Consider the following 27,642-nt stretch of genomic DNA (forward strand, 5'->3'; position numbering starts at 1 on the left):
TTGCTTTTATTATTTTATTTAAAATAAAAGACAGAAAATGCAACAAACGTTCCTGACTTTCTAGCTCCTGATCCAAAACTCAAAGAGCAGAGGTTAAAAATGTGCAGAGGACCAGGGGAGTAAGACAGGAGACAGCACAAGACTAATCTCTGGTTCTGTCACATCAATGAGGCACTGGTACAGTCACCAACACCATAGACTAACAACAAAAAATTGTTAAAAAAAAAAATATACAGTAAAACATTAAGCACAGCTGCCTGTAGCACCATGATTCCCAGCTTATGACTGCTCAGTTATAGCAAAGGCAGAAGTGAGTTTAATGTGTGGAGAGGAAGATCTGTAGGAGTGCGAGGGCCTGTGATCCCGAAAAGGTCTAAGCGTCAGTACCCAAGCCTGACCCCCCCCCCCCCAACACCATCATCTCAAAACGATGGGGTCGCCTTAGATCCACTTTCAACTCACGTACCCACAATGATTATTTCTGCATTAATCCATTTACAGCTTTCTTTCCTGACAACCGGAAAACTTAATGTATAAAAACTGCAGACACGAATTCCTCCTTTTCCACATGAGGTAATGGAGATCCACACGAGTTAAAATTCTTCTAAAACCTTGTAGACTGATTCACACGTACTGCACACTTACAGTAAAATACCTACCAAGAAACATTTGAAGGTGTATTGTTTAATATCATTTTTCTTTTTTTTAATCAGATCATGTAGGTTATAGTACAGTGAGCCAGCCCCTGGGCAGCCTTCGCCAGCAAGAAGTGCTGTTGGGCAATTTCTAGTAGTAGGCTGAAGCTGCCCTGTTGTGCACTAAGGTCTAGTAATGGAGACATTCGCTTCAGCCGACTGATTCATTCAAGTATTATTTTGGCACTGACAGCAAAGGCATGGAGAGCGGATCTGTACTGGGTCCCTCACAAGCTTCTTAACGCCATTCTCTGCAGTGCGCTGAAATCTAGCAGGATGAATTCATTGTGTGTACCGGGTAACAGGAGCCAGGCAATAAACCACATACACTCCATTCAATGTCCATTGGTACGAGCCATTATAGCGCAGAGGAGAACAGAGTAGTTCAGCCCTCTGGCACTTAAAAGGTTGAAAAACTCCCTGACATCCTCTCTTCATTGGAATACCCTGTAATAAGGCACCTCTATTGTACATGCCACGGAATCCAACATAATTAGAAACTGCTGAACCTAACACACTAACTCAAGTGCCTTATTGCTTCTGGATTATGCTTCATTACAGCATCATTATCTGTCTGTACAACAAATACATCCACAGAAGGGAGCTTTTCAAAAGAAACCTGATTTCTGTGCCAACGTGCCTCCGATTCAAAAGGCCAATAACAGTGGAAAAGTGTTAAATGAAGCGGGGAAAGGTTTGCCTGTTATGTGCGTTTTCATAATGAGTAATTCAGCAACTGATCCTTGTTAGAGCATAAAAGTAATAACAAAGCAGTAGCTCCCACACAATACTCTGTTTCCCACAATAACCCACCAATGCCTCAGTTGTCAGTTCACACTAGATGCAGCATAGTCACTTGCTTTGTTCTATACTCCAAATATAATTTAGTTCTCTTCCGAATCATGATCCTGAACAGGGCTGGATAGTGTTGGCGACTGACAATCGGCATCAGAGTAATGTTCACTGGAATCCAGGGGCTCTGGAGAAACAGGTGGGGATGAGTGTTCTACAGGGCCATTGGGCTCCTCTATGGGAGGAGTACAAGATTTCTCTACAGTGCCTATGGGCTGCTCTTGGGTTTTCTGGATGGAATTGGCTTCTGATGTCGAGGGAGACCGACTGTTGGTGAAAGTGGGACTCTCTTTTTGAGCTGGGGTAGAAGTCTTCTGAGTATGATTCGTTGGTTTCTCTAAAGAGTTAGTGGAAAGAAGCTTTTCCTGTTTTACCGTAATTATGGGGTCCTCTATAGACACAAGCGTGGATGGTGTCTTTAAAGGTGTATTTTGCTGCTCTACTTCATCTGTATTTAAGGGTCTTTCCTCAGAACTTACTGGGGTTTCCTTTGAGGATGTAGTTTCCGGTGTGTCCTTTTGGCATACGTTTTTAGGTTCCTGTTTAGCCAATGGTTTCTTTAAAAGTGTAGTACATTTATCTTTAGTGAAAACAGCCAGCTGTCTCTTACTCGACTGAAGCGTTGTGGCAGAGTCTGACTCACTCTGGATTACTTTCACATTATCAGGTTTATCTACCGATACTTCGCCTCCAGCAACCGCCAAAGCTTTCCCATCTGAGTGTGGCTTTAAAGTAGAGGTCAACCTCAGTTTCCCTGCAGCTGCTGAGTGGTTTCCCGCTGATGCCAATACAACCTTCCCTGCAGATATAGATTCCTTCCCCACAGAAGACAGAAGCACCCTACCAACTGGTGAAGTGTTCTTCCCATTAGAAGTCAATAGTACCTTCCCAGCAGACAGATGCTTTTTGCTAAAAGAAGCCAGCAAAACCTTTCCAGCAGGTAGAGATTTCTTCCCCAAAGTGGTCAGGAGGAGCTTTCCAGCAGGCAAAGATTTCTGGCCAGCAGGGGTCAGAATGATTTTCCTCCCAGGGATAAGCTTCTGTCCAGAGGAGGCAAGAAGTATTTTTCCAGCTGGCACAATTTTCTGCTCAGAAGACTCAACCAACACCTTTCCAGAAGGCTTACAATTTGTCCCAAGGGCTAGCACAACCTTCCCAGGTTCTTGGGGGCTGGCTACAGGTGGAGTCAGCAGCATCTTTTTTAAGGAAACATTTTGTTTGTAGGTATTTAAGGATTTCTCCTTATCTTTGTCCAACGTCTCTTTCTTCGAAGGCGATGGTTCTGCAGAATCATCATCGTGTGTGCTAGAAGAGGATTCATAATCCCGAATTTCTCCTGGTTCTAAGGGATGAGGGCCGCACGGATCATGCTCTGTACAGGATAACCGTCCATCCAGTTTGGAGATGAAGAGCATGCCTTCCCGGTGCTGCTTACAGAAGGAGCTTGGACACATCTCACATAAAGAAGCCGCCTCCTTGCTACAGATATCACATTGGTGCCATGGGCACTCCCACTTGCCTGATAAAAAGAAGTTATTTAATGTTATTAAACAACCAATAGACAAACATCGGCTGTGCACTTGTAAATGTCCGGCTAACATTAGTAACATAAATATTCTGACCTATATTAACTACAATAAACAGAATCAAATGCAAGCAGTGGCGTATTCTCGCCTGGGCACACTAGGCCTAGGGATGCAGCTCCTCTGTTGCATAAGCAGGGGGGCAACGAGTCTCCTCGGCACGCCACTTCTCATCGGGCTGGATGGGGAGATCCGAGACGACCCATATACATTATGGAGCACGGTGCCTAGCAGTACAGACTCCATAGAGACCTTACTCCGTGCCACCCCTGCAGCGCACCAGGATTTGACCTTACATCCCGGTGCTCAGCATGACAGGCGGTAGCCATGGAGGTAAGGGGTAGGAGGCAGCTGCGGAGCGGCTCTGTGTTAGGCCCAGGGCAGCGGAAACCAAAATATGTCACTGCATACAAGCACCAAGTTATACACGTGAAAGCTTCCATAACTATGGCATAACCTGGCGTAAAACTTCCTTGAATGCAATGGGTAGGGTAGGATACTTACCAGCAGGCCTTCGAGTAAGGTTCAAGCAGTCGGCATGGTATACTTTTGGGCAGCCTGGTTTCTTGCACGACACAAGCTGCCCCCCATCTCCGCAACTAAAACACTCATCTTCGTGCTCCTTCACTACCTCACTTTTTTTTCTCTTAGTATACTTCTTCTTCCTGACTTTGTCCTCTGAGGCAGGTGGCTGATTCTGACCAACAAAGAACATAAGATTATCCTCAATGAATTCATCGCTAAATATGGTTTAACAGAAGAAAAACCACGTTAAGGGAGTAAATACTATTAAACGTGCAGTAGATGGTAATTTTCAGTGTTGATAGAAAACTCAATTACATGGAATGGGTAGTTAATAACAGTAACTTCATGGCTATTGTTTGTCAAATCCAGCAGAAGAATCAGTAATGAAACCAAACAAGCTTTATAATGATAACTAAAAAAAATAAAAATAAAGAACATTACAGAAATGCCAGCAAGCCGATTTCTCCTCCGAGGCATAGCCAGCGACAAATGCAATATCAACAAATTATTCTGTTCTCTACCATATTTGTGGATTTTCAAGTCTTCCGTGGCCAAAACAACGCAGCAATTTAAAAACACTAAAACTTAAAATCGCTTGCAGGGTTTCAACATTGGACTCAGCTCACTACCACCATTATTTACAAATACATTACAGTGTAGGTTAATTTTACTGTTTTGGTCAACACACCTTAGGTCTCACACCGAGGAACCCACTGCAGTTGGGAGCCCCACACTTGCAGACTGTCTTCCCATTGCCGAGACACTCCAAGTTGTAATTAAAAGTTAGTTCAGTCCCTAAAAAAAGAGAACCTTTTAAATTAATGTTATTAAGATACAAGGGGCGCAAAATATGAAGTGCATTTGCAGAATCCAAATTCCTAATCCACCACTCTAGAAAGGCAAGCAGCACACTCTAGAAAGCAAAGCCTAACCATCCGGTACGCTACACGATTCCACTTCCGACCAAGTAAAAAGGACAACTGTGGCCCTCGTAGCTTTTAATGTAATTTCATTTGCCTAAATCTATCAAGGTACCTTAAGCGTGTGCCTTTTCATTGTAGGTGTAGTTGTTTTGGAGATCTTAAGTTTAACATTTTTACCTCAGGGAAGCCAAGATCTGTGGCAAAAAGAGGCACAGCTAGCATTACCTCATAAACTTCCTGTCGTACAGCTTTCTTCCCCGTATCCTTCCCACGCTTACAAAGACTGCTTGAACAAATAAACAAGCAATCCAACAGGGGGAGAGAACTTAAGGAAGAGAAATATTCAGGCAATTCTTGGACCAAGGAATACATTAGATATCTCAATCTGTAACCACCATTCCGCAGGCGGACTTTGCATAATGAGTAGGGGAAAGATAAATCTGCTTTTAAATAAGAGATTACTAAACTTTCACCCTGGGAATACAATGACCTGTGTAACCTGTGTCAGAGATTACCTGGTGCGCAGTCAAGAAAACTGAGTAAATACAGTGCCTAAATTAACCAAACATGCGATAAATTGTGACTAAAAGTTATGCAAAGGAAGTTGAGTTTACAGCATGTTCTAACCCAGTCACAGTATTCACCAATTGCTGCCACGTACGTACTTGCAACGAGTCACGATACCTCTACAAGTCAAAGCCCCCTTACCAGCTTTGACATCACAGAGAGCAAAGAGTCCAACTCGAGTATCACCATTCACGGTCCACTTCTGGGTCTCACAGTTAGGCTGACAGCAGTGATTCATAAAGCGTGCAAAGTTACCCTTGGGCCCCGCATCAATCACACGGTCCTAGAACATAAGCGAGAGCATTCTATGTAAATTGGAAGGCTTTAAAAACGGATAAGTTCATACAATAGCCAAAAACCTTACAAAAATGCATACAGTTTCGAGAAACGTAGTTGTCCCTTCCTGACTTTCTGCATCATTGCTTATTTTTCACCATAAGAAATAACAATTGTTTTGTGCATATTACATTAGTTTGATGTTCTAGGTAATCTTCAGATCTGAAAAAATTACTACAACAGCAACAGCAACAACAAAAAAAAAACCACACAATTCACCCAGTGAAAGGGATTATTAGGGCCTGATATAAATCTGACAATGCACAAGGTGTAAAATCATCCATGAAATTACTAAGGACCCTGGAACAGAATCAAAGGACCTTTATTTCTATCTCATGATTTACTCAAACACCAGAAAGACATTGGGAAAACATGGGAATTACGGCAGAAGGTAGAAACCACTTCTCTCCATGAAGGCTTGTCTAAAAATCTCCTAAAGGCCTTTACAGAGTTTGGGTACATTCTGTATAATCAGTTAAAAGTGAAGACATTCTGGTCTATATGTGCCCCAGCATTGTGTGGCAAAAAGACAAATACTGCATTCCACATTAAGAACCTCACACCAATGGCCTGGGGATGCTTTGGTGCATCACAACCTGGAACACTAGCCATCATTGGAGAAACCATGAATTTTGCTTTGTATTAGAATTCTACAAGAGATTGTAAGATCTTCTTTGTATCACTTGAAGTGGAAGCAGGGTCATGCAGCAACTCAATGATCCACAGCACTGGATAAGGGGGGTTAGCTACCAGTACGCTTGTAAAAACATGAGGGAGGTGATCAATCCAGAGTTGTTGATATATAAGATACCATAACAAAATATGGCATATTAAAATATCAGGAAGGAGTTTGCTGGCAGGTTTTATGACCCAACTCACTAGGAGTGTCAAAGTACCTGGGCTACACGCTCCCCTCACAACATGGCAGCAAATGGGCGGTCTACTAGATACAAAAGAAGAATGGGAATATATTATTTATTTTTTCGACAGGGGACTTTGGAGAGCCCCATGGATTATTTTACTTTTGGTTGGTACACTTTCTGTGTTTTATCCCGGTTTATTTTAAAACCTAACTTTTATTAGAATATTAAAAATAAATGAGAAATAATGCGATACCAGTGCTCTAAAGTGATTACATCACTCGTGAAATTAACTACTAAAAAACAAGAGCCGATTAAAAAGAAACAAAACAAAACTTCAGTTACAGACATGTTTTCAAATAAACGGGGATAAAACACAGAAAACCTATAAAACAAAAGTTAGGTTTCAACACACATACATATAATGATACCGTTTTTAATCACATTTTAGGGTCTTCTATTTTTATCAATTGCGATTTAGAAACTATAATGAGAGGAATCTTTGTAGAAAGCCCAGCTTTGGTAGTTTGGAATATTCTTTGCCAAATGTAGCATAGGCTTAACACGCTGACAAAAAAATCATGCTTTCTGTGGAATCATGCCCAAATTTCTCTATACATGTGCATATTTTGGATAGGTGAAAATCAGTTTGAAGTGTGAGAATTGTTCCATTAATCTTAATGTGTTAAAAGGAGGCAAACAGCCTGGATTAATTTGAAAATCCATGTATATAAAAAACAAGAAGGAGAAACTATTTTGAAATAAAATGAAACAAACCTTGTCCAGAGTTAGCATGTAGAAATTGGTTATGTCGTGCTCCTGTGCGTAGCGGATTCGAGCGCGACACTCTTCCTCATCAATAAGTTCCCCTACATACTCATTGACAAACTCCCCCTTTAAACGGCACAAAATACATGTTAGCAGCTGTATGATTTCATACCTTCAACAATATTAACTTATAACAGGAATATGCAAAACTCTGTGGCTGGACACAGTCTGCTTGTTTTAGCCAGTCCTACAAGTCCCAAGTACAGTCTACATTTGTTAAAAATACACATAAAAGAAAATGTACATAAAAGGAAATAGGGAGGAAGATCTCTACAGACCTTTTTAATGTCTGTCTTGCAACGTAGCCCCCAGCCTCTGCTCAACGTCCTGAAGATCTCCACTTCCGGGTACTGACGTTTGGAGAAGGCCTGGTTTTGACAGCTCTCCCCAGTTGGGCATACAGACGGATGGCATTCATACAAAAGCATGCGATTAATGCACTCAGAGTCCTGACCACATGGGTTTTCATCAGTGGCTTTGCAGTTGCAACGAGGGATTTCGGATAGGTCTGCAGTGACGATTTGAACCTTTCCAATGGGCCTGTTGACCTAAAAATAAAAATAAATGTAAAAAAAGTGTTTTTAATCAATGTGCTTATATCACTGCTCTATATTAACTATACTATGAAGTGACAGACAAGCTTAGCTATGCTTTTGTCAAATTATGTAACCAAATCCTCATATCTCTTTCAAAGTTTGTTTACATGATCTCAAAATGTAATGTAAGTTACCTTAATATGTTTGTATGGTGGAGGCTTCTTATCATTCTTTTTGTCTTCCTGCAACTGTCTCATTTCCTTCTGGGCTTTTAGCTCTTCAAATCTGTCAGCAGCCTCCATAAGCCCTAGAAGAAAATCAAACCCAGTTAACAGCTATAACAATCCAGCTTTATGACATCTAAAGGAGGCTTCAGACTTTATCCATACCTTTCCTGTAGGTGGCATCCACTCCTTTGCTCATTTTGTCTTTGTTGAGGGCATCACCTTCCATATAATGGAAAACTCTGGCCTGATGGGTCCACAGATAGTCTTTTGAACCAAAAAACAGAACTGGGAATTCGCCAATGTCATGTTTCATCTTTTGGATGTTTGTAGGAATGTTCTTCGGGTGACAAACCTCAGCAGGCCACCACCTGAGAGTAAAGAAAAAGGCATTGTTATATATTTTTTTGTTATAGTTTGCATTAACCCTATCAAATGCAATGTCTAATACACAAATACAGATAATGCCTCCCTTATGTACAGGACATGTGAAAAATACAACCCAAAAGTGATATATATAGATATATATATTGTGGAAATAAGTTAAAATGACAAAACCCTCAAGGAATGTGCCTAGAAGAGTTCAGGGAAGCAGAAACCATCATGTGTGTACTTCAAATTTGCTTACCTGTATCTCCCGACTTTCACCCACACCACCTCCTTGTAGTGAGGTTTTTTGCCAGCTCTGCAGTCATTGCAAAACCAGCTGCCATCAGGCATGTCGATGTTAAGACATTCACGGTGAAAAGCCGCAGGGCAGGATTCACAGCACAACAGGCTTCCTCCTGTAACAGGCACAGAGGATGCAGGCAAGATAATGAGAGAGTGTGTGTGAATGAGAGTGGGTGAGAATGAGAGAGATTAGGAGCCACAGAGACAAATAAAAGAATCAGCTTGATCTTTTAGGAGCCACAAATGAATATATCACTAGGGTTTCATTAAGAAACAGCAGTTGGGAGCCTGTTTGAAAAATAGTATAGCTAAAGCTAAATATAACACATTTTAAAACAATACATGCCACCTTAGAACCAGTACAGGTAAAACCGAAGTAGTAGCTCACATTTTGTGACGTACGTAGAACAATCCACAGGGCACTGCACTGTGAGGACACAGCAGTGCAGCTTACCTTCAGAGCACACAAAACACCAGCTGACATTGATGTGCTCGTGATTCTTGCAGCCCCGGCGAGGCGTGAAGTGATTGGGGCAGATAATGCTGTTAGAAGCAAGGGTGACGGTTCCAGCCGCCACACAGAAATCATTGGCGTGGTATGCAACAGGACAGCGCACGCATCTCATAAGACGGCCTAGCACAAAAGCAACACATTTTAGTCAATCTTCCATATCTGATTAGATCAAAATGAACAGCTGAACTACAACATGACCATTTCATGTCCTCTTCTAATTATATTGTCAAAGTTAGGAGTCACATTAAAGGGATGGTTTAAAGTCCCATACAGCCTCACTGTTAAAGAATTCACAGAACTTTGCAAAAAAAAAATAAAAATTATATAATATAATTTATATAATATATATATATATATATATATATATATATATATTATACTGGATCCCAAGGTCCATAAGGGACAATATAGCTGCAATGTCACAAGTTTGCTTCGTGTCTATACCAACCTTTTGATGCAGAGGGGTTGCTGGGGTTGGTGGCATGGCAAGTCATGCAGACGTGCAGGGAGCAGCGGAAGCCTTTATTATGTTGCGTGGTGGGAGGGTATTTGACAGCGCACTCCTCGTGATAATATTTCCCACACAGAGCCACCAAACAGCGCTTCACATTCTCATCAGACACTTTGCATACAAAGCAGGTGTGGAGCCCTGAATGAAGAGATAAAGCAAACTGATTAAGAGATGGCTCTTAAAGTGGACACCCACAACAGCCCTGTAAATATTAACAAATTAAGACCAAAGAAAAGAATATTGATATTTCCTTTGTGAATTACACGAAAACGAGGCATTTGTGAGGGACAGCAACCCAAGACCAGTTTACCTGATGAGCATTCGCTACAGATGAACTTTCCCTGTGGCATGGCATCCAGGCCGAGGCACTCTAAGTGGAACGCACCACAGCATTGGGACTCGCACAACAGCAGCTCTCCGGGCTTCTCACACACCTAGGTGGGAACAGGTGAGGACATCAATACATCAGTGTAATGTATACAACATAATAGACTACATAATAGGTTTGTGGCACGTTTCCAGACTCTCACCTGACACACATTCTCCTTCATGGCAGCTCCTCCACCTCGTTCAGGTTGATTCTTCTTTGATGTGGAGAGCCCATGATCCAACCCATCTTCCGTTGGCTCACTTGGACTAGCCACTCCATTCTCATGTACCTCTCCCTGTACAAGAACCACGCAAATATAATTATGTCTTCTATGAATGCGTTCAGTGAAGGTATTATAATATGTCCCAAATATAAAAACAAAATTAAAGCATGTCAAATAAAGGGGTTGAAATGTTGCTTGCTATGGTGGTGTGTGAGTGTGGGCAGCGAGCTTGGTGTAGAACAAACAAAAAAAAGATTATTGTGACCAGGTATGAAGTCAAAAGCCATATATCTTCTGTATCTTTTCTTCTTTTTTTAAATATTACAAGTAAATTGACATTTTTCAAGGGGGGAGCCAGATGGGGCAAATATATGCAATGTGGTCTGGATGAAGAGTGCTAAAAGTGGAGCAACCTGCAGGAACGTTCCACCGGTGAGACCGCTGCAGGTGAACCATATTATTACCTCGGTGTATGGAGCCTCTTGGGGAGTTGAGTTCTTCTCTCTCTTGTATTTCCCAGCCAGTCTTAAACGCTTACGTCTGAAACGATTATCTGGCAACCTTTTGGATACTTTTGGGATAAGGAAAATATTTGCTGTCAACACACGGGAAAATGATGACCCACTGCACAGTGCTCATTGCAATTATAATGGTTGCTCTCCACTGCCGTTCTTTGCAGTTTTACAGGTAAGTAGAATTAGAATTCATCATGAAGCCTTAAGATATTTAGATGGCTTAGAAAGTGTCAATTAAAACGAAGACCAAGATTGGAATACTTTCCAGGAGCAGGAAGCACACAGTAGCTAAACAGTCCATTCTGCAAAAACACCTACCTCCTTTAAACCGGAAAGGCTTCAGGGTCTTTTTCCTGAAAGGAACTGAATCCAGGTTCTAAAACAGATAAAGCAATAGAGGTTGCTGCTGTAAGCTTACAACTATATTCTTATATTCAACAAACAAGCTCCCCATTAAGCCAAGTTTGTTGATAGTCAAAGTAGACTTCTAGTTACTGTAAACACAAGAAAAGTGCCTGTGGACCCAAGTATTTTTCTGTGTTGGATAATTGACAAATATATGAGAAATGTATATTAAGAGGGTACTGAAATGTTATTTCTACTGCCACAACAATTTTGTTCAAGTTATGGCTACATACATCAATTTTATAATATCACATGAACATTTTAGTTACTTAAGGAATGAGAGAACACAATCTAGTTATTTTTTTGTAGTACACTCAATGGGGTCTATTCACTAAAGGGAGAGTTGGCAGCAGAGTCATGTGACTACAAAAAGGCATTATGAAGGTGCAACACCACCGAGCCACGGATCTTTGTGCCAGGAAATAGGTTTCCATTGCTGAGCAGCTGCACACAAGCTGAAGGCCACCATGTGCAATGCCAAGTGGTGGCTGAAGTGGTATAAAGCAACTACATATTAATGCCCATGGAATGGGATGTTCAACAAGATGATATATGACCAAAAGTACGTGGACATCTGACCATCTCTCCTATAACATATGTATAGGGTACACAAAAAGATATTGTAGCAGGGACATAAGAAGTCCAGAACGCTTCCCCTGATGCTCAGTTCCATCTAGGTATTATTATGTAGTGTGTGACCTACATTTTACAAACAGCTTATTGCCAGAGGCCTACAAAGTACTTGTTCCTCTATTTTGCTCAAAAATGTATTAAAAAGGTATACACCTATAACGCTCCCGCAGAATACCTTAGCAGCCGGTGTCAATGAATCCTCCTCCTCCTCCAGCCCCAGTTGTGCATCCAGGTCATCGAACTCACAGACTCTTGGGATAAGTTTGCTTTTGCGTCTATTTCCTTCACATAAACGAGAAAATGTGTAACTGGTATAATCTTAGTCTGCAGAGATACATTTCATTTCAGGAATGAATTTAGCAGCAAACAAGCAGTTTGCTAGGGACATCCTAGGGTCTGATCAAAAGCTGCAAAAGTTATGCCTTCATGCACGACAATGGAGAGACATAACGCCCATGTAAATGTGATTTTGGAACATGGTGAACACACAGACATGACGCAGCTACTGGGATATCCTTTCCCTTTCTAAATGAGGCTATTTATTTTATTCTGTGGAAGATGACCTTCACAAGAAGAGACTCCCGAAAGAAACAGTGGATTTTTTTTTTTTTAAAAACCAAAAAAACATCATGTATTTGCAAGGTAAAGCTCGCTGAAATATAATGTCTTCATATGAGTTTGAAACAATTTGCATGAGATGCCTTATAAACATCAGATGGTCAGACTAACATTTAGTAAGTGGAAACAAAAAAAAGTTTGCATTTAATCTAAATATCAAGGCAAAAAAATGATTGTGCATATGCCAGGAAGGGGCAGTCCGAACAATACCTGGAGACCAGCAACATTTAAATTGCTAGGTGCATTCCTGACTAACATTTCTTGCCAAAAAAATCTAGTTTATGCATAAAAGCGTCCACTGTGCCTGCTTTCATCACTCCAAGGCAGTGCATTCCAGAGCTTTACAGTCGACCGTGTGAATGTCATTGTCTGTTTTACAATGGAACAGCAGCTTCAATAACTAAAGTAGCTTTTTATTGCTTTCTGCCCACAGGGCAAATACTCCCTCTGCAAGGGCATCGTACGCATATTGGTGTTTTACTGAGGTCACCCTTTAATCACCTCTCTTCTAGAGTAACAAAACCAGTCGCTACACCTGAAATGTAATTCCCTTATTAATTTGGAGGTCAATGTACCATTTCTGACTCAATTGGATCTCTCCAACTGAACTGGTGCAAAACAGACCTGCAAAGAGACAATCCGATTCTAGACAGTATCTTGCACTGATACTCATTCTAATTCACGATATTAAATTTGCTAGCTGTGCATCTATTTCAAGTAAGGATTGCCATAATTTGGCTATACTGAATCTTAGCCACCAATTTAAGACATTTTTCAATAAAAACACAAAATTATGAGCCAAATTTGGCAACTGCAAGGCGTTTTTTCTAGAAGTAATAATTTATTGGTCATGAATATGCTGTAATATATCCTGTAGGATTTACCTATGGGTTGATGACCCTCAAATAAAAAAAAAAAGAACAAAGTAAATAGAAATTTAGAGAAGTGGTGTTTGCATTCAGTATGGTGGCCAAATTATTCTATACTGTGCCAAATGCAGAAATTGCTGTGTACCTGCTTTGCTCCCTGGAGATCCATCCGTTTCATTACTTGCTTCAGAAGAATCAGGAAGGGTTTTCTCTGAGGAGGCTTCATCGGGATCTCTGCTCTCTGATTTCTGGGGGGATGTTTCAGCATTCGCCGGAGAGGGGGGCGATGCAAGGCCCTTATCATCAAGGTCTTCAAATGGATAATCGGTCTTTGCCCTCTTCTCTTCAGACTGCCAGAAGAGAACAGATTCATTCATAGGTGTCTTTTTACAATTCATATGATGTACACCACCATTAAATACATTTCTCGACTTCTACAGAACCCCTGCAAACCCCTAGCCATTCACACACCAGGGCAAGAGCATCGTGCGCATGCTTCTCATAACTCAACGTTTAGACTGGCATTGCCTATAAAATGTTTACTATAGAAATGGCATAAAACCTTTTCGTAGCTAAGGAATTAGAACTACATGTATATCCACCTGCCATGGACCGTGTTATTCTTTGCTTCTGGTATTGTGCAAGAAAGTAATTATCTTTTTGTTTCCCCCGTCTCTAGCAGAGACCTTGGATATACTCACTAATTTTGAAATTAACAATGCCTATTGTTTTGTTTTTCCAATACAGTATGTGGCTGAAATGAGCACAAACAAATTTGCGGTACTATAGTTCTGTCAGGTTATTCAAACACAGTCTGCAAGAATCTGCTTCCATAAAATGGGGGGGGGGGTCTTAATTAACATACATTCTACAAATGGGATTTTATGATGGCTGCTCACTCAATATAGAAATAAAGAGTGTTTTTTTTAAGTCGGCGCATCCCATTAAATAGGTTTATCTAGGGAAGTGCACTGCAAAGGTTAATATTTGGGGAAAATGCCACAGTTTCCATTAATCTGTGCATTATGAAAGGATAACCCCATTGGGACAACTCACTGTCAAATAGTTGGCAATCTCACAGAGTTAACCAAGCATCATAATTGATCACAATTCATTAGGTCAGACCAGTATCATTCAGTTACGATCTTTTCTCCCAATACAGATCAGGGAAGCAATCCAAATTGAGCGCACCTGCACAGAGGCTCCCAGGTGCTTATGGTTCCTCTTCTTGCTGGCGACGGCCTGCACACGTTCCATCGCATGCTTCGTAAACCTCTTCCTTGACCTCTTTCGGTATTTCTTTCCCAAATTCGATCCTTAGAAAGAGACAAAATAGAAAGAGAAGCGTGTTCTTGAAATCAATTTTGTAAAATAAAGACAATATAAAGGGATGCAATAAGGCACGCAAATAATATCTATAAAAATAAAGGAACCAACACCAAGTCTATGGAGCAAAGATAAAAAAAAAAAAAAAAAAAAAAAAAAAGGCTGTCCTAAAAAAGATCTGCACACCAACCAGCTATGAAAATATACAAATGATTCATACAAGAATGTGCAAAATTCACATGAAAAAAAATGATTAAAAATGGCCAAAATAGCATCTGAACTAATTTTTTACTAATATTTTTGGTTTTTTTCACTGCAAACATTGTGCATACATTAAAAGATGAGTTGTCTAGTTTTCACAATCTAACTTTCTGGGGCAGATTTAAATCTGTAATAGCTCAAACTATACTGAGGAAATTCTATCTTTACAAAAAAAAAAATCAAAGCCTTGAAAGTGATGTGCATTGTCTTACATTAGTCCTATGATTTTTTTTCAACAGAATATTTCTTGATCTGCTCTAGGTGCATGCGCTTTATTCTACGCAAAACTAAGAGGTATGATATCAGCAGATATCAATAGTCTATAAATCAAACTTTTAGAAATGTGTATTACAGGCAAATTGTAGAGAGAAACTAAAAGAGGTTTACAAGTCAGAAAGTATCACTAGAGCATTTAATTCTTCATAGAAGACAACCTATGCTGTCCATAAGCAACTGGTACAAATAAACCCCTTAATGAATGGGAGACGGTAAAAGCGAGAAAATAAGTACTTAAGCAATGAAGGAGGAAGGTAACTAAATGAAAGAGGAATCATAGGGATGGTAGTGATAGGAAAGGTGTAAAATTGCTTCTGTGGACCAGATGCTGAACGCCTTGCAGCCCTGTGATGTCCCTGTCACATTTTACTGTAAATACGCCAATTAAATGTGGTGCTTCTTACCTCGCCTGATCGGTTTGTTCTGCGTGGCTACACCACAAGCCTCAGATCCAGGGGACATGACATTGTGGGGGGTCTGCTGTAATTTGGGTCCCTCTGCAAGACACTTGTTTGTCAGAGGAGAGCTAGGTTTTGACATCCTTCCTGGTTTACTAGAACTGTTGGTCGCTTTTAGTGGTCCATTTTGGCCAAATCGCTGCCAACGCTTTTTCGGAGCAACACAATTGGCATCGTCCGACTCATCCCACCCCGGGAAATCACTGCTCAGTTCCGAGTCCTCGGTGAAGCTTTGGCGAAGCTGTGTTTTGCGATCCTCAGCAGCAAATGGCCGTCCTAGAGAATCATCTGTTAGTGTGCCCTTAAGAGTAGAAGATAACGTATCATCTCTACCCACATGCAGCGACTGGTTAATGCTAACTGAAGGTAAACTACTACACTTGCTCGGGGAAGAATGATCATCGGCGTTAAGCTGATCTGTCTCTCTAAGGCTCCTTTTCTGCAAAATGCAAGGTTTTGTAAATTTTATACTTTTATGACATTTTTTTCGAACCTCACTCTTTGTACTGTGAACATTGGGTTCTCTCACAGCGTCTCCAGAACAAGTGGTTTTCGGCGAGCCAGTTTGACCCATAGCTTTATGTGCAAAGTCATTCGCGTCAGCAGCTTTGTTTCCCAGTTTCTGGGTTACCCCACCTGGAGGCAAAGGCTTGCAGTCAACATCTGGATTGCATTCATTGGAATCATCATGCAACTGGCTGCAGTACGAAGCTGTATTTTGTCCCGTCATCAAATGCCTCTCCTTTACCTTCGTGTCATGCATATCTTTCAACATCATCAACAGGCTGCTGAATTTATAATTAGGTTCAAAGGTCATTTGACTGTGTCCCGGAGCGGAGGGGAAAAGTAAAGGTGCTGATACTTTGGAAGCCGTACCTTCGGTTCCCTCCCCACCGGCTGTCCTGTTGGACAGTTCCTTCAGTCCAGAAATAACATGTTTCACAACAGATGTTTCTATTTCCGAAGAAGGTTTTTCATGCAAATTGCTTAACAAATTCATTACTTCCCCGCGACCAGTCTTAATGGAAGAAAAAGTGGGAGACCTAGGAGCAGTTTTGAAAGCCATTAGGGAATCTTCAGGTAAAGGATCCTGTGCTACAGCACTTTTGGTTTCAGTGACTGAAGATCTAGTCATATCCCTCAAATGATGTTGGCCGGGACTAGTAGCCTTTTTTAGGTTTCCACAAGAGCCCAAAGGGGAAGCATCACACTTGGGTGAATTCTGTTTATTATGTAGCACACGGACATCATGCCGAGCACTTGAACGCTCTGCAATATTACCACCTGAAGAAGTCAAGTCAACGTTAGTAGTTTTGACAGCTTTGCTATTACCCGCTGAAGTTGCTGTAGCTCTGGCAAGTCTCTTGTTAGAGTTGGAGGCAGATAAATGTCTTGACCTTTTCTTAGTCTTACATATCCCAACAAAGGACTCATCCCTAGAACCTTCACACTGATTTGGATGCTGATCGGATGAGTCTTCTGGCTCATCTGCAAGTCTTTTTTCAGGGAATGATAGAGCTGTTGTTGTAGAACCCGTTTCAGAATCGTTGTTAATCTGAGATTTTGTCCCCTTTAATTTCAAGCTTGCATCACGAGTACTCTTATTCCATTTGTCACAAGAAATACTGGAAAGCAAGTCAGCTATTGGTGTGCAGGAAGCTCTCTCTTTACTAACAGTACTGGACTTTTTTAACCCTTGCCTGATGTCAAGGCTCTGACAGTTTACATCCTTGATTTCGTTGTTCCAAAAATCAGGAGATGCTGATCCGCTGGATTCTCCAGAAAGGGGTTCAGTCTGTGGTTTGCTACTTTTAGCTGGCCTAGGACGCTTTGTCACCGAATCAAGTTTGGTGCAAGACTTTAGAAGAGAACTATGCAGAGAAGATTTCACACAACCATTCAAGATATTGTCTTTTGCACCATTGGGACAACCATATTTCGCTTGCTGGTCCAGGTGACCTTTAAGCTGCCCGAAGTCCCCGTACTCAGTAGTCCTTCTGCAGGTCTCGGCATGGTGTTCTTGGGCAAGAGCTATGCCTTTCTGCCAGAGGGGTAATAGCTTTGACGGAATCTAGAAACGAAAACAAAGATGATGTCATGGGAAATTGCAAAAGTAGACATCAAAACCACAGAAAAATTGCCACTATTGTATCTAAAAAAAAAGTGATATAACCAATAGAAAGGGGGGAAAAAAGGAAAATACCTTATGTGTAACAGAACCATGTAACCATATCTATAATAAATGACTGGCACATTGCATAGCTAAAACATTTAGTTGAATTACAAAAGTGTAACGTAACAAATACAATGTAATGGTACAGAATATAAGAGGAGAGGGATCACTCACCTGTTTGAGGTTCTTTTCCTTTTGTTTTTGAGAGCGGCGTAAATCTGGCAATACCTCAAACTGGTGTACCCCCGTGAACCGTACAATAGCTTTTGTAGGCACACAGATCCTCTCTGTAATTTCCCCCAAAGTCTCCACATAGTACTGTCGAGGAGGCTTCCTACTAAAATCTTGAGGGGAAAAAGATCCAGATAATACGGTGTCAGTCACTTGTTACATAGTATTCTAACAAAAAGTACAGAACAAAAAACCGATGGGGACAATAACATACCTGTGTTACATATATTACACTATACGACTATGTAGACCCCTCTCACTAATTATTGAGTTTAGGGGTTTCAGCCGCAAGCATTGATAACAGGTGTACAAAATCAGGCACATAGGCAGCCATCTCCATAGACAAACAGTAGATTGGGTCGTACTAAAGAGCTCAGTGACTTTAAAGTGTCATAGAAGGCCACCTTTGCCAGTCAGTTTTATGCGCAGCTAGATCTGCCACGACACAGCGGGGCCACCGAGTGCTGAGGTGCGTAAAAGTTGCCCATCCTTGGTTGCATTGCTCACTATATAGTTCCAAACTGCCTCCCAAACCAACACAGCACAAGCACAAGGTATCGGGAGCTTCATGAAATGGGCTTCCATTGCTGAATAGTTGCGCACAAGCTGAAGTTTACTATGGGTAATGCCAAACGCTTGCTGGGGTGGAGTAAAGCACACCGCCGCTGGAGTGATGATCATGATTCACTATATTAACCCGGGTTTGACAGAATCCAGGAAAACTCTGCCTATGGGAACGCACACTGCGACTGTAAAGTTTGGTGGAAAAGGCTGTTTTTTTTAACGATTGGTATAGGCCTTTTATTTCAAGTGAAGGGTAATGTTAATGCTACGGCATTTGTGATAGCGCTTTGAGGAAGGCCCTTTCCTGTGCCCCAGCGCACAAAGCAAGGTCCATAAAGACATGGTTGGGTGAGTTTGGTGTGGAGAAACTGGACTGTCCCGCACAAAGCCCTGACCTCAACCCCATCACCAACACCTTTGGGATGAACTGGAACGGGGATTGTGAGCCAGACCTCCTCATCCAACATCAATGCCTGACCTCACAAATAGTCCTTTGGCGTAATGGGCACAAATTCCCACAGACAAATCCCAAAATCCTGTGGAAACCGGGCCTGTTACAGTGCAAAGGATGGGGGGTCCATTTTAACTGCCATGGTTTAGGAATGGGACATGCAACAAGCTCATATAGGTGTGATGGTCATATAGTGTGGATATACAGGTATACATGCAAAACGATATGCTACTGATTATATGGGAGGGAGATATAAGCAATTCTGAAGAAATTCTCAATGCACCCTGTGGTCTTTATAATACAGAAAAGGCATTAACCACTGCCCCTAATCAACTTGGGATATTGCTATCAGACTGTTCAACTGTCTAAATATTTAAGTATTATGCATTTATCATTTATTTATATAACATCAACACTATATACAGTGCTTCTTACAATATATATGTTCAAGGGTTTAGGCAAAACTAGAATTGCTAGGCTTAGACAAATCAATACATTAGGAAGAGAGGGCTCTGCTCTCAAACCAACACTCTAGAGGAAACGGAGTGAAGAGAAACATAAGGAATGGAGAAAGACATTCCCCAGCAACGACAATATTTACAATACATATTACAAAACTATACATTTGATTATTAAAAGAAGTAAAATGCATTGGTAGAAGTACAGGTAATTCCTGGACCCTTTGTAGGACTGAATTTCCATGATAAGTGTCAATTACCTCTTCTTTGAGACTGCTCATCGTGATCAGGATTGGCAGAGATCCGGCACGGCCACCAAGGGCGCCGGTTAAATTTGGCCCAGACGACATCTCCTTCTTCATACCTCACAGGAGTCAGCCTTTTCCTCCTTGGTTTCTGGAAGAAGAGAAATGAATAGTATATACAGGGCACCACCTTTAGTCAGTCTTCCTCTAGAGGGCAGTACCGTGCAGGTTAAATAAGGACACAGCACAGCAACACGCGAAGATTTAAGCCGGCAAAAACGTCCTCAGCGGCGTCAGCGCACCTATAAATGTTAACTACACGGGTTTGAATGCGGATCAGCCCGTCCTCTACATCAATTTGCTTATTCGATGCAGCAACCGAGAGGAAGACTGCCTTTCCCCTACACCTAAGTGAGCCTCGGACCGAAGAGCGCTGCACTGCCAAGCAACTTGCTGCTTCTGCGGTCGGTTAAACGAAGGTTTAAACTCCCCAGTTTGATTGGGGTGATGTCAACTAAAACTTGGGAACACAAACTCAAAATCATTTGTGACACATTAATATATATTCCTAAAATAGCAACATAATCCAGTTAGAGTGGACAGACAGAAGCCATAAGACGCATGGATTCATTACAGCGATACTGATGAGACCCAAGCAGTAAATAACAGGGGTCTTGTCTGCAACCCCACTAAGAAGGAGTTTATTAGTTATCCAGCTGCAAAAGTTTGAAATGTGGAACAAACCATTGGTTGCTATGGCGATAGGATCACTTTTGAAACTAAGCACCAGATTCTCTTTATTTCTAACCCCCACGGCGTACACATCCCCTCTTTGCTCAGAGTTTGAGGAAAGGGTTTACAGAAGCTGTATTCACGCACCGCATTGCATATTGAGGTCAAACACATGGATTATTTAAGAGTATAATAGAGATCATGAGCACAACATTATTCATACCTACTAACAGATTGGCATTGCCATGAACACGGGCATACACATTATCTAAGCTGCTGATAAAACCTGCACACAGATCCAGGGTCTGCTGTGCATCTCTATATTATTATTTATTGGCTTATATAGCGCTATCATATTCCACTGTGTTGTACAGCGGGTAGACGGGACATACCAAGTAGTATACAACGGGTGGGGAGGGCCCTGCTCAAAAGAGCTTACAATCTAGAGGGATTTAGGGTGTATTACACAAGATAGACCAGGCACACTAGTATAAGTAGGAGAGATACTAGAGGGGTAACCAACGGAATATGGGAGGCAGAACACCAATGTTCACGGTTTGAAGGGCCGAAGGCAGGGGGAGAGATGGATAAGCCGGGAGAGGGCATTCCAGACAACAGGGGTAGCCCTTGAGAAATTGATGGCCTTCCTTAATGTACTTGTATTACAGTCTTCTTTAAAAGAAATAGTGCACAGTATCAAAAAACATGCTAGCACTGTAAAGAGTATACAGTTACATGTATACACTGATCTAGCAGGACAGCAAGTGTACGGGTGAAACGTTATGTGCCATCAACACAGAGGTATAAACTACAAACATGGCAGCTATATGCGGTTATGCAGGGCTGCCATCAGAAATCCGGCATGGTGGAGCGATTGCCGTGCATTTAATGACCTTGCCACATGGTGCCCGCTACACCACACCTCCGTGTCCAAGGTGGATTCACAATGGCAAAAGATGGCATTGGCGTGGGAGAGAGGGAGTACTGTATGTGAGTGTGTATATATGTATAGTGCTAGAGTACTGTGTGTACTGTACATATGTTGCCAGAAGCAGTGTGCATGGGTGTATATGTATAGTGGCAGTCAGTATGTCTACTGTATTGTAGTGCCAGATTCAGTATGTGTGTGTCTGTCCAAAGTGCTAGACTGTGTAATTATATATATATGTATAATGTTAGGCAGTGTCTGCATGTGTATAAGAGTGTGCTTCTACCGTGTATGGTGTTTATGTTAGTACGAACGTGTATGTTAGCATGCGTGCGTGTGTATATTATTGTATCACAAGGCTCAACAAACAACGGGAGTCAGGAAAATAGAAACATGATGGAGGAAGGAAAAAAACCCTGGCTTCTAACTTTTTTGGCTGACTCCGGGATATAAACCAATCGTGTCAACCCCTGATAAATAGATATTTAACAAAAGGGAGAAAAAAACAAAAATAAAACACCACACACACCATATGCTGCTAAATGCTCTATAATCTGGTCTGCTTAAACCCAATTATCATCTAAAAGGTATTTTTCAATCTAATTCTCCGCTGTAAGAGCTAAATATTGCTGTAGAAAAATAATTTCTGGTATGGTTGAAGGTCAAATCCCTCACCTGAAAGGATTCTTCAATGATTTAAAATTTTCCCTCATTCACAATTTTTCTACACAATATTTGTGTCAAAAAAGCAGACACTAAGATTGTTGCCATAGATACTGGAGAGAAAAAAAAAACATCTTACAGGATAAATGAGAGACAGACAGAGGTTATTAGGTTTGTTTGCATGTTTTTCCTTAATTTTCAAACAGGTACTAGTGAGGCAAACACTTGTTTACCTAATTGATGCCCTTTATTCAGTTAACCAAGGGATGCTTCTCTCAAACGCTTATCGTTCCCTTTGCCTCAAGGATGCAGCAGGCATAGGGAGCAAACATTCACAAACTATCCTCATGTTGGAGGCCTTCTGAATTGAACACACGTTCAAGTGCGAAGGAGCAAGGCTGAGTGTTATCTTTTATTTATATAGCGCCAACAATTTACGCAGCGCTTAATACAATACATATATTCAAGGGGTATGACTAACATATATCACATTAAAAGTCAAACTACAGAAAATGAACACATCAAACAACAAGGGTATATCAGGACACAAATGGGGAGATGTTATGACAGGTAAAAAACAGCACCGTGTCATCAGAACATAGTATTCTCATCCATACCAAAAGGGCAGCTGAGAGCCAGGAAGGCAACGAAAGATACTGTGAAATTCTTAGTAAAAATGGCTACGCCACGTTGTCCAGCTTGGATTCTCTCACACTAATATAAATTATTATATATAGATATCCAACAGTATATTGATTTCTTAAAACCTAGATAATACTGTTAAAATAACATTACGAGCATTCATACATTCAAGAACAATCACAAACAAGAAGCATAGCCAAGTAAGAAAAATAAGGAAACGCGGCTTCACATATGGGGGGCCAGCGCAGGCTAGTACCACCTGTGACGACCAAAGGCCAGCTTGGATAAGGGACGCTGAAGCCCAGTAAACAATGGTTTTACTGCTGGCTATTCAAGCACGTGAGAAACTTTATGAAAGTTTCCCGTTTCCGCTCCTTCAAGTAGTAACTACCTACCTAGGACATATTTTAAATTTCTTTTAATAAGGATGCCCTTGAGAAACTGAGGTAAGTCATCACATGCTTTAAGAGCTCATTCTAGATGAGTTTCAGTCATATTCCCAGTACTATTTTCACAACGCTACAATTAGTTGAAAGGGCTAAATTCTACAGACTATGTAGACCATCACCCTTAAGACATCAACTAGAAAACAGCTAGGGAATAAAGGGCCCCTGCCTTGGCTGCGGGGAACCGCTGAGGTGGGCGCACTGCACTTGCGCGCCCAGCAACGGAGGCATATAACAGGGTCATGTAATATGGTAGAGAAGCATTTGTGCCCCAGTGACAGGTCTCAGCAAGGTAAGAGGGAGAGAGGTGTGTGTATAGATTATACACACACGTATAGTCAGTGTGTGCGCATTCCCTTAGTAAACAGAAGGAATAGGGGAGATATGACAAAAACTTTAATATTTTGATTGGAAAGGAAGAATGAAAAATGGCCAGTACAGTCCAAACCCAATCTGTGAACCAACGCTCATCATACACAAAGCACGGTCCACAGAAGCTGCACACTAGCAAGTGTCCATAGTACATGTGAAAGTTACATGTAGAAGGCCACGGCATAGAACCAAGGAATACCACATATTACAACATGAGCTAGAGCCGAGAGGTTGCTCCCATAGCACACCGAGAAAATGTTCACTTGTGTCTTACAATAACTAGATATCACCCAAATGGCCCTGATCAAAAGTTTACATACCCTTAAATGTTTAGCTTTGTGACAGACACACATGGTGACACACAGGTTAAAAAGGTAATTAAAGGTTAATTTCAATAGCAATCAGTGTCTGCGTATAAATAGTCAATGAGTTTGTTAGCCCTCATGTGGATGCACTGGGCAGGCAAAATACTGAGCCTTGGGGAGCAGAAAAGAACTGTCAAAAGACCTATGTAACAAGGTAATGGAACTTTATAAAGATGGAAAGGGATATAGAGAGATACCCAAAGCCTTGAAAATGCCAGTCGGTGCTGTTCAATCACTTACTAAGAAGTGGAAAATTCATCTATTGATACCAAGCCTAGGTCCGGCTTACCTCAGGAGAAATCCAGGCAGCTCTGGAAAAAGATGGTGTGGTTGCTTCAAGGAGCACAATACAAAAATGGGCTGCATGATCAAGTTGCCACAAAAAAGCCCAGTTACAATACGCGCGACAACAACTTTACACACCTCGCCGCTTCTGCCACCCTGTAATTTGGAGCAATGAGACCAAAAAAAAAAGCTTTATGGTCACAGCCATAAGTACTATGTTTGGAAAGGGGTCCACGAGTGCTACAGCGAAAAGAATACCATCCCCACTGTGAAGCATGGTGGTGGCTCACTGATGTTGGGGGGGGGGGACTCTGAAGGCTCAGGGAATCTTTGATTAAAAAAAATTGATGAATGCAGTGTTACCAGAAAATACTGTCAATTTGCATTCTTCCGCACAAAAGCTGCGCATGGGACTCTCTAGGACTTTCCAGCATGACAATGACCCAAAGCACAAGGCCAAGTCGACCTTCCAGTGGTTACAGAAGAAAAAAAAGGGAAGGTTCTGGTGCGGTCATCACAGTCTCCTGACCTTAACATCATCGAGCCACTCTGGGGAGATCTCAAACGTGCGGTTCATGCAAGACGACCAAAGACTTAGCATGATCAGGAGGCATTTTGCCAGGGGCCCTCAGACAACTATTACAAAAGATTGCGCAATGTCATTGATGCTAAATGAGGCAATACACAGTATTAAGAACTATGGAGATGCAGACTTTTGAACATGGGTCATTTAATTTGTTTCTTGCCATGTTTTGTTTTATGATCGTGCTATTCTGTTATAACCCACAGGTGAATACGAATCCCATGTTTTGCCTGCTCACTCATGTTTTTTTTAAAAACTGTACATATATCACCAATTCTCCAAGGGTATGCAAACTCTTGATCACAACTGCACACAACATACAATATGAATCTTATTCATTGTGAGATCTATTTGCCTAGAATATAATTTATCAAAATTTGTTGTGTAAAAGCAGCGTCACTCCTGATCCAACTGGGCGATTTTATCGTTCTAACAATTTTAAAATTCCTGGGATTTTTCTGTGTCCTCCAAAATTCTAATAAAAATATGTGAATATCTGCATTGTTAGTGTTAATTCAGTAGCTACAATATACATGGATTTTCAAAGGGGGCATACTATACCTAAATGGCCCACATTTCCTCTGTGTAAAGCACAGTCTGGAGTATTAAACACTGGCACAAGAGAATAACAGTCCATTTTTGATTACTTGTGATCCATATTTATAAAACAGCACTACATACGGACAGCATAGAAACTCCACTTGTTACACTATGTTGCCGCAGGTGTAAAGGTTCTCATCAAACTCTATTCATGGACATAAAAGGCCGAGAGTTAGAATGTCATTTCAAAAGAAACCAATAGCCTGCGTGATTGGCTGATGGGGAAAAAAAGAAAAAAAAATTGCAATCATGTGACCAGTTCAACACTCCATTGCCTACAAAAATAAACACTCCCACTTTTACCTTCCTCAGATCTTGAACTCGTCACACATTGGAGAAAAAAAAACAAAACAAAATTATCTATACGAATCCACTGCTGTAACTAAAGAGGCTCATAAGCATGCAGAGCACTGAACAGTTTTGACGGAATTACTATTAACCGTAAGTGATGTCATGCAGGTTATTTTCAAACACCCAAAAATATGCTTACAAGATTTAATTCGGATGCATCAGGAGACCGTTCATTATTTGCTTCCATATCGTCATGATCCGCTTCCATATCGTCATCAACAGACAATGATTCGTCCTCCGCGTGCATCACCGCAAGTGGATCTTGACCACTTACTCTATCTACCTGCAGAAGAGCATCATGATGCCGACCTTCATCCAGAAAGCCTTTAGACATACTACTGTGAGATCCATTTGGTATTTCAGAATCCTGAATCATTGCTAAAAACGATGTCTTTGCTGCCAGATTTCTGTTTTCAGTGTTCTCGCTATTATCATCCCAATTTAGTGTAACCAAATCATCTAATTCTGACCCAAAGTCAGGAGATGTATTCATTTTAGATCTTGCTTCTCCTAAATTCTTGTTTTCTGATTGCTGTCCATAAACTGGTAACTCTATTCCAAAACTAGGTCCATCTAGATCATAATTTAGCGGTTCCATACTATAGTTTGGCTCTTCCATATGACAAAATGGATCAAAGGGATGCATCCCGTTCTTGACATTTTTGGGTAACTTTCCAGGAAGTTCTGGAGGATAGTGATATGCAGGGTCCTGACCAGCGGGGTGGATTTCCGGATCACTTGGATTGAAATAATAATGCTTGTCGTTTGCATCTGATCGGCTTCCCTCTGTGTCTTGGGATCCATTAATACCATCCATATTGATCATGGAGGCCAGGTCCTGGAGTCTACGAAGCGGAATGTAGTGGGAGGAGGAATCCTGCCCATAACCCGACATGCAGCTCTGCAGGGGTGAGGCTAACGGCAAGCTGCACCCAATCGGAGGCTCCACGGGTTGCTTACGCTGGACATTTGGATTTAATGAATTGAAGAATCCCGGGGCACTGCTCAGCCTGTCTAAATCACAGGCGTCATCCATCCTTCGGCGGCATCAACCTAGGAAACAAACCAAAAAATGAATAACAAGGAAATAAAATGAAAATCCTGAAAGCGCGTGCCTAGATTTAACCGCATTTCCTATAGCCAGATCACCCGGCGAGGCCGGGATCATGTTCTTCGTGCGAACCCTGTTCCCTTGGCAAAATGGAAGCCACCTACAGCAGGCAGAGGCCTACACTATAGAGGCAAATGCCGGTGTAGACACACACTGGAGCTCCATCCCTCCTCGGTAGCTGAGCAAAGTGTAGGAAGGAGGGGGATGGAGATATTAGTAGGAGCCTGAATACAAAAAATGGCCCAGGAACCCCCCCGATCCAGCAGCTGATTTACTAACACTCCGGAGATCTTCTTGCTGTAGAATATGAACGTTGCAGGCCTCCTCCGGCACCACAGAGGTTAACTCGATTTGCAGGCTTTGTCCCTCACTGCGCTCCCCCGTACAGGAAGCGAATTAAATGTGTAAATAGACACATGCATGTACTGGCAGTGATCGGGGATGTAAATCGGTGCGCTGCATGGCAAACGCTGATACAAAAAACAAAAACTAAACCAAGCAACCCGTATCCCTTTGCATATTTCAGTTTGAACGTGTGGGTCAGCGGCGGAGAGCCGAGCAAGAGAACACTGCGATCAATTGCAAGAAAGCAACTAAAGCCAACCCGGCTGTGCAACATTCTAATTTAAATAAATAAATAAATACAAAGCCTAACCACGGCTCCCCTACCCATCCCGAGTAGTGATCCCCGGTGCAGTGCGGTATAGTAATGAGAGGTGAGATCCACATGCAGGGAGAGGGGGGGGGAGTGGAGGCGCTATGCCCCGGCCTTACCGTGCGCCTGCCCCTCATCACATAGCGCTAGGCCTGGAGCCCGCGGCGGTCTGCACTACCTCCCCCAGCCGCACAGCACGCAACGGGG

At 41.7% G+C, this 27,642-nt stretch overlaps 1 protein-coding gene across 1 annotated transcript; it reads right to left on the reverse strand.

The window, feature by feature from the left end:
- NSD1 (nuclear receptor binding SET domain protein 1) lies at nucleotides 1-27,642 on the reverse strand. Its single transcript, XM_053461890.1, has 23 exons — nucleotides 27,555-27,642; nucleotides 25,809-26,722; nucleotides 19,718-19,853; nucleotides 17,928-18,097; nucleotides 15,527-17,651; nucleotides 14,451-14,575; nucleotides 13,405-13,609; nucleotides 11,948-12,054; nucleotides 11,053-11,110; nucleotides 10,684-10,790; nucleotides 10,157-10,291; nucleotides 9,937-10,060; nucleotides 9,564-9,764; nucleotides 9,056-9,235; nucleotides 8,558-8,714; nucleotides 8,095-8,300; nucleotides 7,900-8,012; nucleotides 7,448-7,717; nucleotides 7,119-7,235; nucleotides 5,287-5,428; nucleotides 4,344-4,450; nucleotides 3,635-3,827; nucleotides 1-3,066 (listed from the first exon to the last, which is right to left on the reverse strand). The coding sequence occupies exons 2-23, from the start codon at nucleotides 26,703-26,705 to the stop codon at nucleotides 1,580-1,582; spliced, it is 7,362 nt and encodes a 2,453-aa protein (XP_053317865.1). The 5' UTR covers nucleotides 26,706-26,722; nucleotides 27,555-27,642; the 3' UTR covers nucleotides 1-1,579.

This window comes from Spea bombifrons, chromosome 4, assembly GCF_027358695.1.
Source record: "Spea bombifrons isolate aSpeBom1 chromosome 4, aSpeBom1.2.pri, whole genome shotgun sequence".
Lineage (NCBI taxonomy): Eukaryota > Metazoa > Chordata > Amphibia > Anura > Pelobatidae > Spea > Spea bombifrons.

Bases quoted from the DNA above. Each gene is read 5' to 3' on its own strand.
- NSD1 (XM_053461890.1), bottom strand. From the start codon at position 26,705: ATGGATGACGCCTGTGATTTAGACAGGCTGAGCAGTGCCCCGGGATTC. The intron at 10,292-10,683 runs GTAATAATATGG...GTTCTTGTACAG, and splicing joins AAGAGGCTCCATACACCGAG to GGAGAGGTACATGAGAATGG. The intron at 3,828-4,343 runs GTGTGTTGACCA...TTTGTTGGTCAG, and splicing joins TCCTCGGTGTGAGACCTAAG to AATCAGCCACCTGCCTCAGA.